General features: G+C 33.5%; 1 protein-coding gene and 1 long non-coding RNA gene across 3 annotated transcripts in view; one reads left to right on the forward strand and one right to left on the reverse strand.

The window, feature by feature from the left end:
• LOC126742237 (uncharacterized) overlaps positions 1-17,365 on the forward strand; it is a 263,438-nt gene that overhangs the window by 32,348 nt on the left and 213,725 nt on the right. The window lies entirely within an intron of this gene.
• The window catches only part of LOC126742232 (serine/threonine-protein kinase NLK), a 112,352-nt gene that overhangs the window by 12,441 nt on the left and 82,546 nt on the right, over positions 1-17,365 (reverse strand). Inside the window, 6 exon segments of the mRNA XM_050448858.1 lie at positions 5,672-5,765; positions 5,831-6,032; positions 6,090-6,299; positions 13,580-13,768; positions 15,540-15,625; positions 16,219-16,325. Of these exon segments, the coding sequence (XP_050304815.1) occupies positions 5,672-5,765; positions 5,831-6,032; positions 6,090-6,299; positions 13,580-13,768; positions 15,540-15,625; positions 16,219-16,325 (888 nt within the window).

The raw sequence follows: 17,365 nt of genomic DNA on the forward strand, positions 1-17,365 counted from the left end.
CCATGTAAATTAATGTTTATAAAACTGACTTCCATGCATATTCAAAGAACATCATAAGTTTTTTCAAATAGATCTCAACTACAATTATTGAAACTTATTTATTCTCTGATAAAGCACTTGAAACCTATTGAAACAACCGTGTTGTGAAGTTACAAACTACTCTACGTCTACGAAAAAAAATCAAATCTACTTTATAATATTATAGGAGAAAACAAAACGCACGCGCCAGCATGGAAATCACTTGTTTTTTACGCACTAATTAAAAAAATAAATAAATAAATAAATGTGTTTTAAGTGAAAACTAAAAAACAAAAAAAAAAGTACCCTGTTATCTTCCGATGTACGTTTACTAAAAAACCATCTATTCTAAGGAGAAATATAATAATTATTAATATGAGTGAGTTTTGCAGTACGAGTTTTATGAAACGTGATATTGCTACAATTGATTTTAAGATATGCCTCTAAATAAGATAAAATCACAAAACTGTTTATAACCCTACTGCAAAAAATTGCACACCAACCATAACACAAACAATTGAATTTAAATATTTTGGTTCTAATATGGTTGGAACCTTTGGTGTGACACTCAAATCACAAAACGGATTTACCACTAACCAAAACTCTTTATTTTATTCATATGAACTACATGTACGTCTTATTGCAATTGTTTAATTAAGATTAAGTTGAAGGAGCCGGACTTTTCGTTGGTTTTCATTTTATCTTAAGTGAAGGAACTCTTGTTTCTGTCGATGTATCTTCTTTGTTCCCCAACATTCGTGTACTAGAAACTTTGGAACTGATCTGAAGTTTTGGAAAGCAATGGTTTTGATAATTAACAGAGCTTGTTATTTAATAAGGTATTGGATAGACCGTTGTGATTGGAGTCTTCATTATCGTACTATTATGCAGCTGTACAATCAATTAGTCAGTACAGTTCAATATTTTGGTACAACTCAGCTGGTTCAGATAAAGCCATATTAGCCCAAAAAAGGGTAATAAGATGCATGCTAGGACTGAAAAACACCGAATCTTGTAGATCACACTTTCAAAGACTTAAAATATTGACATTTTGAAAATTTTCATGATAGCAAGAAATCATTTTACGTCCTCTCAAAAAAAAGTCAGATGTCTATTATATAGATGATTATTTTTCTAATTTTTGTACTATTTTTATTAGTATTCTGTAGTTAAAGTTGATTCGTAGGGTTTCTTTAGGGTTCTACTTACATTTGGTTTATTATTTTTATCTATAGTATTTAGCTTTTAAGTAATTAATCTTGTTCGAGAGCCCCATTTTGGCCCCAATTTAGGTTATATTATTGTAAATCCCTGTAGTTCTAATTTTCTAGAATTTGTATACTTGCTTGCTTTGACTGTCAGTATTCTCCTAAAATTATTGGTCTCTTTCGGCAAAAACAATGAAGATAATTCCAAATATTTCGAAACTGTTCCATCGGGTTTTAAGAAGGACGCGCTTCGTGACAATTCATTCGGTTTTTTTAATTGTTTAGTCAGTTTTTACTTTGGAAACAATTAAACGACAGTCAAGGCGAGTTAGGTTAGTGTTTTTGACGTTGACAATAAAAGTGTGTTCCCGAATTTCATTACAATTGGTGTCAGAAGTAAAGGATATTTGGAAGCTCATTTTAGTGGATGCCTTTAACAAGCAGTCAGGCCAAGATGGAGACCGAGAAATTGATGGAGCTGCTATTAAGGAAGTTTGACGAGCAAAAAGTAGAACAAGAAGAACGAGAGCGTAGGCAGAGGAAAGAACAAGAAGAACGAGACCGTAAACAGAGGGAAGAACAAGAAGAGCGAGACAAGAAACAGGAAGATTTACTTAAGACAATTAAATCTGACCTGAAGAAAGAAAATGAAGACCTGATTCGAACCATGAAAGATGACTTACTGAATTTAAAAGATAATCTTAAAAAGGAGCAGGAGGAACGAGACAGAAAACAAGAGGAACGAGTTTTACAACTTAAAGAAGATCTGGAGAAGAATCAGAAACAATTAATGACTAACTAACCTAATGGGACAAGTACAAAAAAAGATCCAAGAACTTGAGATGAAAGTAAAACGGACCCCTCTTTATCCCGATCCGATGGAATGCAAACAATGATGAAAGTAAAGCCACCAAAATTCGACGGCAAAGAAGCATGGAGTACCTATTTGAATCAATTTGAGGCCGCTACTAGGGGAAATCGCTGGGATAACGAAGAAAAGGCAATCAATCTTAAGCTAAGCCTTAGAGCAGAAGCTACAGAAATATTAAGAATGGTGCCATCATCTGAGGATCAGCGCAATTTCGACGTACTGATGCGTACCTTAGAGATGAGATACGGTGAAGCCCATCTACAGCAAGTGTACCAGGATCAATTGAAATCTAGAAGACAACAACCCGAGGAAAGACTCCAATCAGAACTCCGGAAAGTGATCTCGAAGATCGCCTAAAGAAAATTATTAGCGAGGAAACCTAAAAGATCATTGCAATGAGGAGGGGCACCTTAAACGTCAATGCCCCAAGCCTTTAAGAGATCCAAGGAACGAGGAAAACTTCAACTTCAAGCTGGCTGGGTGCTACCAAGCCCCACGTATAAGACTAAAGCGGCTGCCATATGCTGGAGAGAGCTTGGTAGTACCGGGAAAAGTATGCGGCCGTGAATGTGAGATGGTAGTGGATCCAGGATCAAGTCATACTATCGTAAAGCCGAACATCGTAGCACACTGTAGGCTTTCAGCACCACCCAATTTATTCTGGAGTCTGCAAATGGAAAAAGGATCCCGATTCTTGGATTGCATGAAGCTACAGTCACCATTGGCTTAACAACATTCCAACAGCCAGTATTAGTGGCAGAAATCATGATCTGGCAGAAATCTGATTGTAAAAATCTAAAATTCTTTGGCGTATGTCGCTGGAATAGGCCTTGAAGAACTCACTTGCACACTGGTGTGTCAAAGACTGCCTGTAAAATACATCTTTTATAAAAAGTTCCAAGCATTTCTTATTGTCTGAAACAAGATAAGGTTGAAATTTTGTTGAAAAATTTTTTATTTACTTATAAATATGCTTATTGATTGGATGTACAAAAATAAAATATAAATTTAAAACATTGGAAAAATTTTAAATTTTTAAAAGTTCCAACTTTTATGGCCAATACTGTATTGTAAACTTCTGCTTTAATTATTCGACAATTGTGATGTTTCCATTGAAACTGATGACAAATAAACTTTATTATTATTATTATTATTATAACTGAGAAATATTTATTTAATTTATTGCTTTTTTCCCTTTTTGGCAGAGCTCTTTATGAAACCTCTTGAGTTAAATGCAAAAAGTACATTCCGATATTTTCCATGAGTTTGCTTAAGATGATGCATTTGACAAAACCTAATGCAATATTAATAATTTTGTAGAACAACTTAATAACTATTTTACATCCATTAAATGTACCTTCGAACGAGAAAAAATAACCAACTTCCATCCCTAGATACTTTTCTTGTCATCAAAAGTAATAATCGGTTCGAATTAGATTTTATAAAAAAAAAGACAAATTCTTTTCGATACATAACTAGTTACCATTGTTTTCAACATAAAATGGCTAGTATGCATTTTTTTGGTCTCATTTCTTTCAACAGATTTAATAAAGAAAAGGTAACAGTTAAGACGATTGGTAGGATTAATGGAGGATTATTGACAAGCTAATTACTCAATTTTGTTCATACATTTTTGCTATATTTTTATCTAGTTAAATAAAATCAATTTTTTAATGATTTTAAGGCAATGAATGCATTTTTATTACATTTCTAGAATTTTTGTTTGCGCAATAATTTATAATTATTTTTTGGCAATAAATATAAATAATTTTTTTTTCAGGTAAAATTCCAGTAAAATAATTTTTTGAAAATTTCAAATTTTCAAAATCAATGGAGGTAAAATAAAAAATCTTTTCGTGGTTCTCAGGCACTGGGTGAATTTTTATTATATAGAAATTTCCAGATATTTAGAATATTTTATTAATTTTGTTCTCAATTACTTCAAGTTGCAGTAAGATTTTGTAGGACTTTTTATATTATTTCAAAAAAATGTCGGTCGAATCGTAATTTATAATAATTTCCAAAAGTTTTTTTAAGGCATTTTTATTTTCTGGGAAAAAATCATAATTTTCTTAGGAATTTCGATCAATTTTTTTTTAAGCTTTTTGGTCATTGTAATTTAAAAATATATACGATTAAATAAAATAAATTTTTTAATAATTTTCTGGAAGTTTTTATTTTATTTTGCAGGATTTCTTATAACATTTAAAATGTTTGATTCATTATTTTTTAGTTATTTCAAGTTGCAGCACATTTAAATGTCAACAGTTGTCTTTTAATTTATCGAAGTGTTATTAAAAAAAAAATTTAAGAAATTCAAAAGTGTAACCACAGTACTAAAAAGAACAACAAGGGGTGTCAATTTTTTTCGGTTTTCTATGAATGCCTATAATTTTAAAAGTACTTAAGATAGATGTTTTTTGAATCTGTGAGCACCTGGTCTATTGCCCGTTTTCGGCTTATCTGTATACATATAGTACAGCATATAAAAAAGGATCAGACATTTACTCCAACGGAAAGAAATTCTACTACTCGTACTCCTGCATTGTCAGTCAATGAAAAAGTTATCGATTGAGATTTGACAATCCTAGTTTTACTGTAGATGAAGTTATGGACAGGAATGTTCTCGAATGACTGGTATAGAAAAATTTACCATTTATAGACTATTGGGGGAGAAAAAGGAAGGACGAGTAGAACCTCTCTAATGTATTGTACAGGAAGACCAGTCAAATTCCTTGATAAAGACAGTAAAGGTACAGTTAGAAGAAAAGGTAATTATTTTTATTTCAAAAAAGAAACACCAGCTTTGGAAAACATTTCAATGGAGCTTTAATGATTAAAAACTCGTTTATATATTTTTTTAAACTCTTATACTGACTCAAAACTGGCATACATTATTGGAGGGTCACCTGTACCCCTTTGCATATTTAATAAGGTTTAATTACTCTCTACCTGTTTGAAATAGACTATAGGAAGAATAAAATGAAGGCCAGTACATAAGATCAATTAATGTCAGATTCAAGGAACATGTAGCTAATGTCAAGTGTGGAAGAGATGAAAAGTCAACTTTGGCTGAACATGTTTTCAATACTTGGCTAATTTGTTAATAGCAATCGAAAATTAGATGCATACGAAAGTTTATCAATAATTAAAAAGAATAAAAAAGAATTCTTAATTTTCTAGTTAGTGTTGTTCAGTCATGCCTCATTGATTTTCTTGCTTTATTAGTTTAGTTTTAATCTTCTCCCAAAGAGGTTAACATCGTTAGCGAAACACGTGTCGAAAATAAAATAAAGCGTGGTAAAACTGTTTTGTGATTTAATTATTTGACCTATTCGTCTGACGCCACTACACAAAACGTTTAGTTTAAGAGTGAAAATAGTCTAAACGGTAAGCTGGCAATATGGAAGAGAAAAAAATAAATGAAATAAGAAACAAAAAAGAGTAGAAGTAGATAAAAATAATGACGTACACCGGGCGATAGAGGGCGGCATAATCGGTCATCACCTATGCAATGGCGCTGCGCTGGACATTGAGGCTGGAGTGGCGGATGGGGGCCGGGGTCGTCTCTTACCTGGCGAAACTCTTGAACGCCGCCGATTGCGGATTGATGCACAACGGCACCCGGCTCGTGTTCAGCTGTTCCGCAATGAACTTGTGCATTTCCTCTGAAAAGTTTTATCATCGTTTTAGTATAAAAATCATTTTTTACTTCACTTCATCGTTCGTATACCTTTGACTTGTTGCACCGAGGTGAGTTTCTTCTCCCAATGGTCGTCGAACGGTTGCGGCGCCGTATTTTCGAACTCCGAGGTGTATTGACGCATCCCGCTCGCCGTCGTGTAGCAGCACTTGCACATGCACGAGTGGTACCTCAACCTACCTTCGTCTAAATATGGATGGGCGAGCGCGTCCACTACCGATATCCTTTTATCCTAAACGAAGAAAACTCGTTTGATTAAAGAAAATTTGATTTTTAAGCGTAAACTTACGGGATCGAACACCAACATTTGACACAATAAATGGACGACTTCGTGGGTGGCTTGGGATGAGAGGGTGTAGAGAGCAGACAGACTCGGGGGTTTCGGAGCCCTTCTGAGCATATGCGTTTTCGCACCTTCGCACGCGTATTTCATATCTTCTAGCGATGGGGTGCCGAGAAGTTCGGTGATTAGTTCGAGCTGTTGCACGGGATTTTGAGCCTAAAAAAATGAATTGTTTATGTACCACATTAAACTATGCTTTTTATAGTATAATAAAATATACAGGGTGTTTCAGAACTACGAGATCAAACTTCTAGGGGTTATTCAGTGCAACAGTAGAAAACATTTGAGTATAGGGACCCATGAGAGTCGGGAAAAGTGTCATTTCGGTACTACAGCCCTAGGACTCATTAAAATTTAGAAATGATACGATGAATTGCTTAAATAGCTTAAATTTCTTATGCTATGTTTTATGAAATGACGAAGCCTCTTTCACAAGAGATGATATTTTTAGTAATACGAATAGCCATGTTTGGGACAAAGAAAATCCACATGCAATTTTTCATAGAAAACATTAGCAACGTTGGTGTGTTAAAGTATACATTGTTGATCATTATTTAATTGGCCCATACCTTCTACCGGAACGGTTAACAGGACCTAACTACTGGCATTACTTGAATGAAAAATGTTCCAATAAACGTTCAACAGTAAATGTGGTCTCTTTACTATACAAGTACCTGAGGATTTGGGCACCATTGGATTACCAGAGATGGAGCAGTTTCTTGGCCTCCTTGGTAACCCGATCTAACTTCACTAGATTTTTTCTGTAGGAATACGTAGTCTTTGGTCTACGAAATTCCAGTAGAAATAGAATAAGACTTTATTAAATGAATTAGCATTTAATATCATTCAAAACGAGTATCGAATTTTTAGTTAACTCCGCCGAAATCATGTGCGACATTTAAATCAGTGTATTTAGGTTGGAGGAAGATATTTTAAACAATTATTGTGTTACAAAAGGAAAATATTAAATTCATTAAATCCTATTTAGGCAATTCATGGTTCTTCTAAATTTTAAGGGATCTTAGGGCCATAGTGCCATAGTGACACTTTTCCGGACATGTGTTCCTATACTCAAATGTTTTCTACTATTGCACTGAATAACCCCTAAAAGTTTGATCCCATAGTTCTGAAACACCCTGTATTTACGTCACGGTTTATGCTATACCTTGAGCAACATATGAAGATGATCAAATGCGAAAATCTCGTTTTAATTAGCTAAACAAATATTAGACTGAAAACTAACCAACTTGATACTCTTTGTGCGAAAAAAAGATAAAACCATTCTTGATTCTTATCAGAGAAATTTAAAAACATAAGCTCAACTAAGCAGCAGGGGTTTGTCTAGGGTAGGTCCATTAACACTAATTTGTTGCTTTATCAAACAGCTTTGTCAGAAAATGGTATGCCGATCGATCCCATATGTACTGACTTTTCCAAGGCCTTTGACAGGGTTAATCATTCTCTCCTGGTTACGCAATTGTCACTCTATGGCATCGGTGGTTGTCTTTTGGCCTGGTTGAAGTCATATCTGTGTGAAAACACACAGTTTGTATAGATAAATAACATTTATTCTAGTCCTTTTCCAGTGACTTCTGGGGTTCCTCAGAGTGCCCATCTTGCCCCCTTTTTATTAATGATGTTCATTGTTTTGATTATTAAAATGTGTTACTTTTTGCTGATGATGTTAAGATTTTCAAAATTATATAGATGTTAACTTGGCACATGATGAAATTTGTTCTGATCTTCACAGATTTGAATTATGGTGCAAGAACAATTAAATGTTTTATTAATTTACCAGGAGTTTTAGTCCACCATTCCATCAGTACTATCTAATGGATTCACTTATTGAGAAGGTATCAGAGATACGTGATCTTGGGATGCTTTTTGATTGCAGACTAAGTTTTTCAAAAAATATTGAAAACCTGTATAAAATTTTGGGTTTTATTAAGAGGCACACTCATGATTTCAACGGTATTGATTCCATCAAACTTCTACTGGTTCGCAGTCAACTTGAGTCGAACTCATGTGTATGGTCACCTTATTTAATATATAATGTGCCTTGAAAAGTTCATGGGTAAATTCATAAAACACATTGCTTACAAGCTTAGTATTAATATTAATTACAATGAAATGTATAGATTGCTGAAAATTCAAAAGTTGGACACTTGAGGTAAAAACTACGATATTGTCACAACATACAAGATTCTTAACAATGTAATACAGTCTCCTGAGTTAATTTAAATTTTCCTCCTGCTACAGTTCTCAGACTAGATTATTCTACCTTGAACAAAATCGTACACTATATGGTGAAAACTGTGCAATGGATAAAATGATAATTAACTAACTCAAAAAGTGTCAGTATAGAATTGATTAATTGTTCTCTAAGTTCACGTCAACGAGTTTTAAAATCTGCTTAAGTGCAATATAATTTTATATCTCGACTTAAAGTGTGTCTTCTTTTTTATTGTAGTTACTCTGTTTTAAAGCATTGTTGTCCTTATATTTTATTTGATTTTATTAATGTTACCTGTTGTCTGTTCTTTATGCAAGATATTTTTAATGATAGTACTAATACTTCAAGTGCTATATTCATTTTGTAAATTGGTTAATTACCGTAATATATTGAATTGAATTGATTCGTAAGAACAGATATGTAAAATGAAACCCTATCGCAATAATAAGCTATAAATTGCAATGAGAAGGGAAGGAAAAGGACACAGGAATTTAAAACTGACATTTTCACCTCTGAGCTGATGTTTTATTTTTGTTTTTTCTTAATAATTTTGGTCGTTATGCAGATATTTAAATGAAAATTGGATCTGAGGTTTTTTTTTAATATGATAAATATCAAATTTAATGTTACGAGGGTTCTCACTTGTAGAGCGTGCTACATACACGGTTTTTTATACTTTGAAACGTGATAATTTTCTTATGGTTAAAGATATCTTGGTCAAAGTCGCTACGAGCCAGCGTTTTCGAGATTTTTGGAATTAAAATAATAAATGCATGACATTTTAACGTTTTAGATTTTGGAATTTTTATTCACTATTCAATGCTCTTTGGAAATTTCAAAATAAATGTCAATAAAAGTTTTATTTTATATTTTTTTGTAAGTGAAAAAAAAATTACCCAAAGTTCTTACGACAAATACGTACTTTGAAAAAAGCCACTTGGTTCTTTCACAGGATGCGATTTCGTAATTCTTCCACAGTATCTACCGGGGTTGGATAAACCAAATGTTTAAGGTGGCCTCGCAAAGGAAAAACTTCAAGGAATTAAGGTCTGGAAATCTGGGAGGCCAAGGTTCAGTTCCTCCTCGGCGTATTCAACGATTCGAATAGTGTTCAAACATTCACGTGCAACTAAACTGAAATGAGGTGGGGCTCCATCGTGCATGAAGTACATTTGCAATTTAAATTGCAATGGAACATTCTCCAAAAGTATGGGTAATTCGTCTTCGAAGAAATCAATGACAAAAAGAAATCAAAGGTCTGCAACAATTCCGATCCATACGTTCAGAGAAAATCGAATTTTCATCCGCTCATAGGTGATTATTGTGAAAGTTCATTATGGCTTCTCTGGAAAAATTTGCTTTATCCGCGATTAATATTTGTCTTAAAAACTAGGGGTTTTCGCCTTCATTATGTTAATCATGTTAAGTTTAAATATCTCGAAAACGGTGGCTTGTAGCGATTTTGATCAAGATACCTTTTTTTCGTAAAAATAGTCGATAAATCTCGGACTTTTTTTTATTATTTTTAAGCAAGGAAACTCCCTCTGAATTTTTTCGAAATATTAATGAAACACCCTGTATATATGTGAATTATTAGCAAATAAAAGTTACTATATTAGGTGTGTTCTCACAGCAGTTAGAAACAAGTTTTCGACAAATAAATAGGCGCAATATAGTCGGGAATCAGCACCCCGAAATCGATCATGTACTGTGCACTCGAAGATATACTTGAAAAAATATGTACTATGTGGGGAATGAGGTCACGGATGCAAATCTAAAGGGCTCCATTAAATTAGCAATTGCAAAAAAAATTAAAAAAAAAAAATTTTCGATTATTTTGATTTATCGTAAAAAAAAAAACAATTTTTAGTGTTCAACTCGCGATTGTGACGCCGTTTTTCAATATTTTTTCAAAATTCTTGCGGCATTCGAAAGCCTAATCATTCTAGATTTTAACGCAAGAACAAAAAAGAATATTGTATTTATACGGAATTTTTCAGATTATTTAAAAGGAGGCGCGGTACCAAACCTGAGGAGAACATTTCAATACCGAGCAAATTTTTGAACGGTTGAAGATAGATATATGATTAATCGACGAAAAATGTGCCAAATGGAATGGAAAAGTTTTTGGTGAAAAAAAAATTATCTACTGGTAACGGTTTGCGAAATACGATTTTTGCGAAAATGTATGATTAAATTATTATATTATCTCTATATTTTTGTAACATTCCTGTAACATTTTATATTCTGGAATCTCTCAATTACAACCTGTGCATAATATGCCAAGAAACTTCCCACGAAACTGTTCAGAAATTGACTAGACAAGGCTATCCTGCATTATTTAATTCAGCCACGTTGAAAATTGATGATATCTCAGATTTATTAAAAATGGAAATGACGAATGAGGATGAATTTATGGCCAAACATCCTGTATACCATGCTCAATGTCGGCGAAAATATAATATGCAATATTTTAAATCGGAAGAAAATGTTACAAAGATTAATAAAAAAAGTAAGATAGAGAAACTGTTACAGCAAGATTTATGCTTTGTCTGACAAAAAATGCGGGATATTAAAGGTAGTAGTAAATTGATAAACATTTCTTCATTTTCGTGACAAAACGAAATTTGGAAGAAAGCCAATAAGGAATTTGCCACCTACCGAGGATGCATTTTATCAGCATATATTAAGAGCTGCGTATCAATTGATTGTCTGGAAGAGCGCTATTTCAATAAACCCAGAAATTCCCAACCCCGTTGATTTTGGTTGGGATTTAAAAGAAAATAATTTACTCGTTCCAAAATTGACCACAATAAGTATTCGTCCCGATGCAAAATTCGAAAATGTGTGCTGCAAATGCAAACTTCAATGTACTAAAAATTGTAGTAGTTTAAAAGCAGGGCTAGATTGTATAATAGGTTGTTATTGCGAGGGTGGGTGTTCTTTAAATTTAAATTAAATTAGTTTAGTTACCCAAATATATTGATATATTTTTTTAGCCTTATATAGTTTATAACGTAATTACTCCGAAGTAAATTTACTTTTTATTTTTGTGTTATCATTATCCTATAGTTGTTTTTTATTATTATAATATACAAATGAATAGTGTCGATATAAATTATTAGTTTAAATAAATATATTTGTTTCTCTATTCACCCCTGTTGTTTGTATTTCCCGATGTTTAGTTTAAAATTAGTAATTATCAACTAAAAGTTTTTCTTGCCGGCAAAGGCCAAAATATTCACAACATTCTACATTATAGCTCTGTCTGTATGGTTAATATCAGAGACGATTTACGCCGCTGAGTCGCGTCGCACCATCGTACCAGACTCTGGCGAGCAGCAAAGTAGATGTTTCAGCACTTGACAAAAAAAATCGTATTTCGCAAACCGTTACCACATGCTTTCTCCATGCTTTCTTCACAGACCAGCAATCCAAGTAAAAGATCTCCAGGTTCATATAATAAATGCATCTTGGGAAAGACTCCGAGAACCACAGAGAGTTCATTAACCCAGCAAGAGGTAGGTAGGACCAGGATTTCACGTTTTTATTTTATACGGATGGTTCGGGTGTGAGCCTATAGATTGGTAGTAGTGGGAGTTTATTGTGAGATATTGGGCGGCATATAAAAAATTGTCGAAATTAAATTAATCGAGCACTGAACTGCATAGAATCATTACAGGTTCAAGCAACAGTCATAATCTCGAATTTTCGAAGTGCGCTTAAACAGAAATGTCAGAAGCCACCCTTGTCAGTAACAATGAGGTCATAACATTAATAGTTAGGAGTCGGCTTATTAGCAGTCCCCGGATCCTGTCTAGTCACATTAGTATATATGGTAATAATAGAGTCGACCATTTACCCAGTGAAGCCAAGAAATACCTAACTCTTTCCAATAACTTAAGAATAGAGCTAAAAAATACATTACCAGAGATCTACAACGTAGTTTCGAGTAGTCTATATAGAAATTAAGTCAAGCAGGGTGAATCCTTTTCTTATTGTAAGAGGGAGACTATTCGGCGCATACATATGATTTGAATGTCGAACACAAAACATCCATACATTAAAGACCTGCACATAAAAGTTAATTCAATATTTGCCCATTTCCTTATATTACTACATGATTTCAGGTTTAATGCTAGAGTATTAGAAGTAAAACTGATGTGTTTATAACATAAAGCTAAAATGAGGCATAAATTCTCACAAGGTTGTAAGGCATCGCACCGTACTACATCAAGCGTCACACTCCCAGACTGACTTTTAGCAGAGATAAACCAGAAACCCCTAACATCCAGTATATACTTGACTCATAGTTGGAAAAGAAAAAGTAGTAACCAATGAACTGCACATTCCAGAGGCAAATACAGAAGGTTACAATAGTTTAGAGGCTTAGACCATGGTCCACCTAGAGTCCTCTCGTATAACAACGGTGGAGTGGACACCAGGAAGAATTAATGAACAAATTATGTTAAATTGTTCGCTTCATGCGCACGATTGCCAAAATAAAAAAATATTAATGTTTTGTAAGGCATTGACCTATAAATATGTTGAAATGTTCTCCTCAGGTTTGGTACCGCGCCTCCTTTTAAATAATCTGAAAAATTCTGTATAAATACAATATTTTTTTTTGTTATTGCGTTAAAATCGAAAAAGATTAGGCTTTCGAATGCTGCAAGAATTTTGAAAAAATATTGAAAAACGGCGTCACAATCGCGAGTTGAACACTAAAAATTGTTTTTTTACGATAAATCAACATAATCGAAAAATATTTTTTTATTCTTTTTTGCAATTGCTAATTTAATGGAGCCCTCCAGATTTGCATCCGTGAACTCATGCCCCACATAGTACATATTTTTTCAAAAGTATAACTTCGAGTGCACAGGTCGATGTTTTAGAAGCGTCTTTTCGACTGTCTGTTCCCTGACTAATAGACGTCTAATAAATTTCAAATCAAAAGTTTGATGTTCTTACACAAAGTTCGGAAACAGTTTCGAACTTGTTAGAAATTTGCAGTGAGAACAAACCTTTGGATGGTTGTAAAATGACTGAACATTTTTGTTGCATAATATTCTCAACCTCTTGCTGTATGTACTATTTTTACACAGTTTTGTTCCCAACATCTAGGTGCTTAAACGATAAATCTTTATTTGACTTTGACATATTTTGGTAAGTCAAAGCGAAGATTTTATGAGTCAGTACTTACCTGGAATAATATCCGCCGACCTAGCAACTCTCCAAATATACAACCGACGGACCACACATCCACTGCCCCAGTATAATGTTTCGCTCCCATCAATATTTCTGGGGCCCGATAGTATTGGGTTACGACCTCTTGGGTCATGTGCTTCGACGAGTCGGGTTCCTCCACCCTCGCCAAACCAAAATCACAGATCTAAAATTATTAAAGATTTTATCACATTTATTTCGAGAAAATCAACCTAATCATGTAAGACGTGAATTTATTTTACTTATTATATTTTATTTGGTTTTTTTCGATCAACAAAAATGAATAAAAAAGGCAACGATAACCGATGGGAATGTTAAGGGCTAACATGTAAAGATAAGGACGATCTGTGAAAATCTGAGTGTTGTAAGAGGTTTTTCGGAGATAACAAAATAAACAGAAATAGTAAAAAAGGGTAAAAAAGGTCACTTTAGAGAAAATTATGTGTGGGAATGTTGGTATTTACAAGTTCTCAAACAGATGTTTACCAGAATTCTTTTAAGGGATATTTCTAATATGGTCCTTTTTAGAATTCAGTTCGACGGTAATTTTAATCGAAAACAGTCGCGCAGCCCTACCCACTTGTTCTCCCGTAACTTTTCTCTAGTGTTATGGTTAGTGCTCTTATTGAACCATTTATACTTGTCAAATTACAAAGGTGAGAGTTTTCACTGAGCATTTGTTTTACCTTATGTTTTTCCCATTATCAGTATAAAGAAAGTAATATTTAAATGCCTGATACCTTGGTACGTAAAACAACGCTAGCTAGTGTAAGTAGGTGTGTGGCACTGGTGCAACCCAGAGTGTTTTGGCACCTGGGATTTTTTTGTAGACTGTGTAATTGGCCATTACATCAGTGTGTTGTTTTGTGAAGTGCTTGCTAGCAATATCCCATCAACTCGATTTCTAATGCTGGACATCGGGTTTTGTTCTGCCTGAATTGGAGAACAACTCTTCAACAAGGTTGTTAAATATATATCAAATAAGTCGAAGCAAAATCTGTAATTCGGCACCGTAGAGACCGCACTTTACTTATCCAATTTATTACCATCCTTCCTCTTAAATTTGAATTGTGTTAATATAAACACAGACGATGGATATTTTCTTTTGGCTTTTTTGTCCTAAATAGTTAGTCCCTTTAGAAGCGTTTTCAATAGAAGATAAAACAATCTGCGTGTTTTATTTCGTACCCGTCCTATAATATTTTAGTAAAGGTCTACTGATGTCTATAATTTGAAGGATGTTAGTCTTATTGATAGTTTTATGGTATTGTGTACAGGTGCTTTAAACCTGAAATGGCCTTATTTTAATTAACAATCACAATAACTAGAGTAAGCAAATATTGCTCACAGGTACCTTTTACTCTTTAGGTATGTAGTATCATATCATTTCATATCAATGATGTCGAATCCTGACGTAAGCAATACATCTATCATCATTCTGTCTTCTTACATGTTCCAAATATACACCACAAGTTACTGTGAGTACATTTATCGTTTTACTACTGTTTACAAGTTTATTGTTGTAATACATTCTGACAAGATGCTGTACATAAATTAAAATCAAATAAAAAATAACTGGAAGTAAAAGTAAGAGGCCCTGACAATCATTTAAGTTAAATTCAAATTCCAAGTATGTACAAGTCAACGGACGGATTTATAGTAGTGTCGTCTACATAAGCAATTTTTTTGGTCACCGCGATATGCATCGACTCAAGTTTACTTTTTTCTTTCATACAAGCGGAGTTCGTTGAATTTTGATTGTGAGAAGTTACGAGGTGTACAGTTATTACGCCGAATCACGATATTTTCTTACGATACTTGGAATTTTTGTTAAGGCCAGGTGAGCTTTACATATTTACGCTTTTTAACAAGAATTTTTTCATGCTAAGGATAACTGCTCTTTAAGAAATACTTATATAACGAGAGTAAGTGCTTACCTTTAAAACACAGTTGCTGTTGACTAAGAGATTCCCCGGTTTAATGTCCCTATGTAATATCCTCGCGGAGTGTAAATATTTTAAACCTGCAAGAACAAGAAGAAATATTTTTCTTAAGTACTTTGTAGATGCTCCTATAATTTTTAAAGGGAAAAAACCGAATAGCGAGAAAGAAATAATTGAAAATAGAAGAAACACTTAAAGCTTGGGACGCAACGTCTTCAGTCAGTTATCTTGTTAATGCTATTTCATTTTTTTTTAAATAATTTAATATATGTTAGAAGAAATTCAACTGATTGAAGATGCAACTGCTTCGAATATTTCATAACTATTACTCATAACAATAAAAATAAATAACATAAATTATTATCAGACGTATGAACATTATCGCGGCTGTTACGTCCTGCGGCCGACACTTTACTTTCTCCCATGTTTTATTAGCCGTAGCTAATAATCATGCAAACAATGATAATAATAATAGCGGCCTCTTGGGTTACGGTCCACTAATAAACTATGTCACGACGATCGCATCTTAACTTCTAATGAACTTATTTCTGTTTTAATTTCTGGCTGATAAGCACCCTTCAGATTTATCGGGTACATGTATAGTACAGAAAATAATAAATTTGTTTATCAAAGAACTGTTTACTTAAAAGGACGAAATAATTAAATGACTTACCTCTAAGTATCTGGTACAGGAAAACTTTTATGTGGTCCGACGAGAGTGGCTGGTGGGAAACTATGATTTTATGTAAATCGCTTTGTAGCAATTCCGTTATTACGTATCTGCAAAATCTAGTTAAGGAAATAAACAGCTAATTAATTGCACTGTCTAAATGCGAACGCCGAGTCCATGTTCGTCAATTTTTTTTCTATTTATACATTCTAAATTCACAATATACATATATCGATAAATAATTTCTAAAAAAAAATAAAGTCTTCCTAAATAACTCACTGATTCCCATCTAAATCCTCTACAGCCCCTCCCCGTGTTATTACCTCCCATGCTACATTTTCGGAGTAGCGACGACGGCGGCGTCGTTTTATTACCTTTGCGGAATTGCAAGAGCGTCGTGACGGAGACGCCGTTGCACCGACGACGCTAATAAAATATTTTGAATTTTCGATCATTCAGGTGAATTTTTATTAAGAAAAAATGTGATGAAAGAAATTATTGGCAATTTTAAGGTCAAAGCTAATGCGTATGCGTCCCGTAATATATAGTCTATTTCAAACAGGTAGAGAGTAATAAAATCTTATTAAGTACGCAAAAGGGGTACAGCAGGGTGCTGCCTCCAATAATGCCTTTAGTTTGCATTATGAAATTGATCGTCTCCCCGGTTTTGGAATGATTTATGAAGTTTTTGTATTGTTATCCATCGAATATATAACGAAAATGCATGTAGCCAGGTCACTATATATAATATAAATTAATTAATTAGAAACGTATCATCCATTTTTTCTTTAAGAGACCAAACGAAAACAAAACAAAGTTAAAAACACAAAGTCACGGTCTCATCAAATCCATATAATTTCTTAAAGCTACACGTGTTTCGCGCTTTTGTCAACTCAGTTGTAATGTGATCTGTGTAGGTCTAGGCCTGATGATGCTCCGATAGGAGCGAAACACGTGTAGCTTTAAGAACTTATATGGATTTGATGAGACCGTGACTTTGTGTTTTTACCTTTGTTTTGTAATATAAATTAAACCGAATATTATAACTTTATAATTTAAAAAAAAATAAAGTTTTTGCCCATAAAAATTTTGTGCAAAGTTGATATTTATTTTTTAAAAAAAAAAAGATAATAAAAAGCAAAAAGAAATA

Source organism: Anthonomus grandis, chromosome 11, assembly GCF_022605725.1.
Source record: "Anthonomus grandis grandis chromosome 11, icAntGran1.3, whole genome shotgun sequence".
Taxonomy (NCBI): domain Eukaryota; kingdom Metazoa; phylum Arthropoda; class Insecta; order Coleoptera; family Curculionidae; genus Anthonomus; species Anthonomus grandis.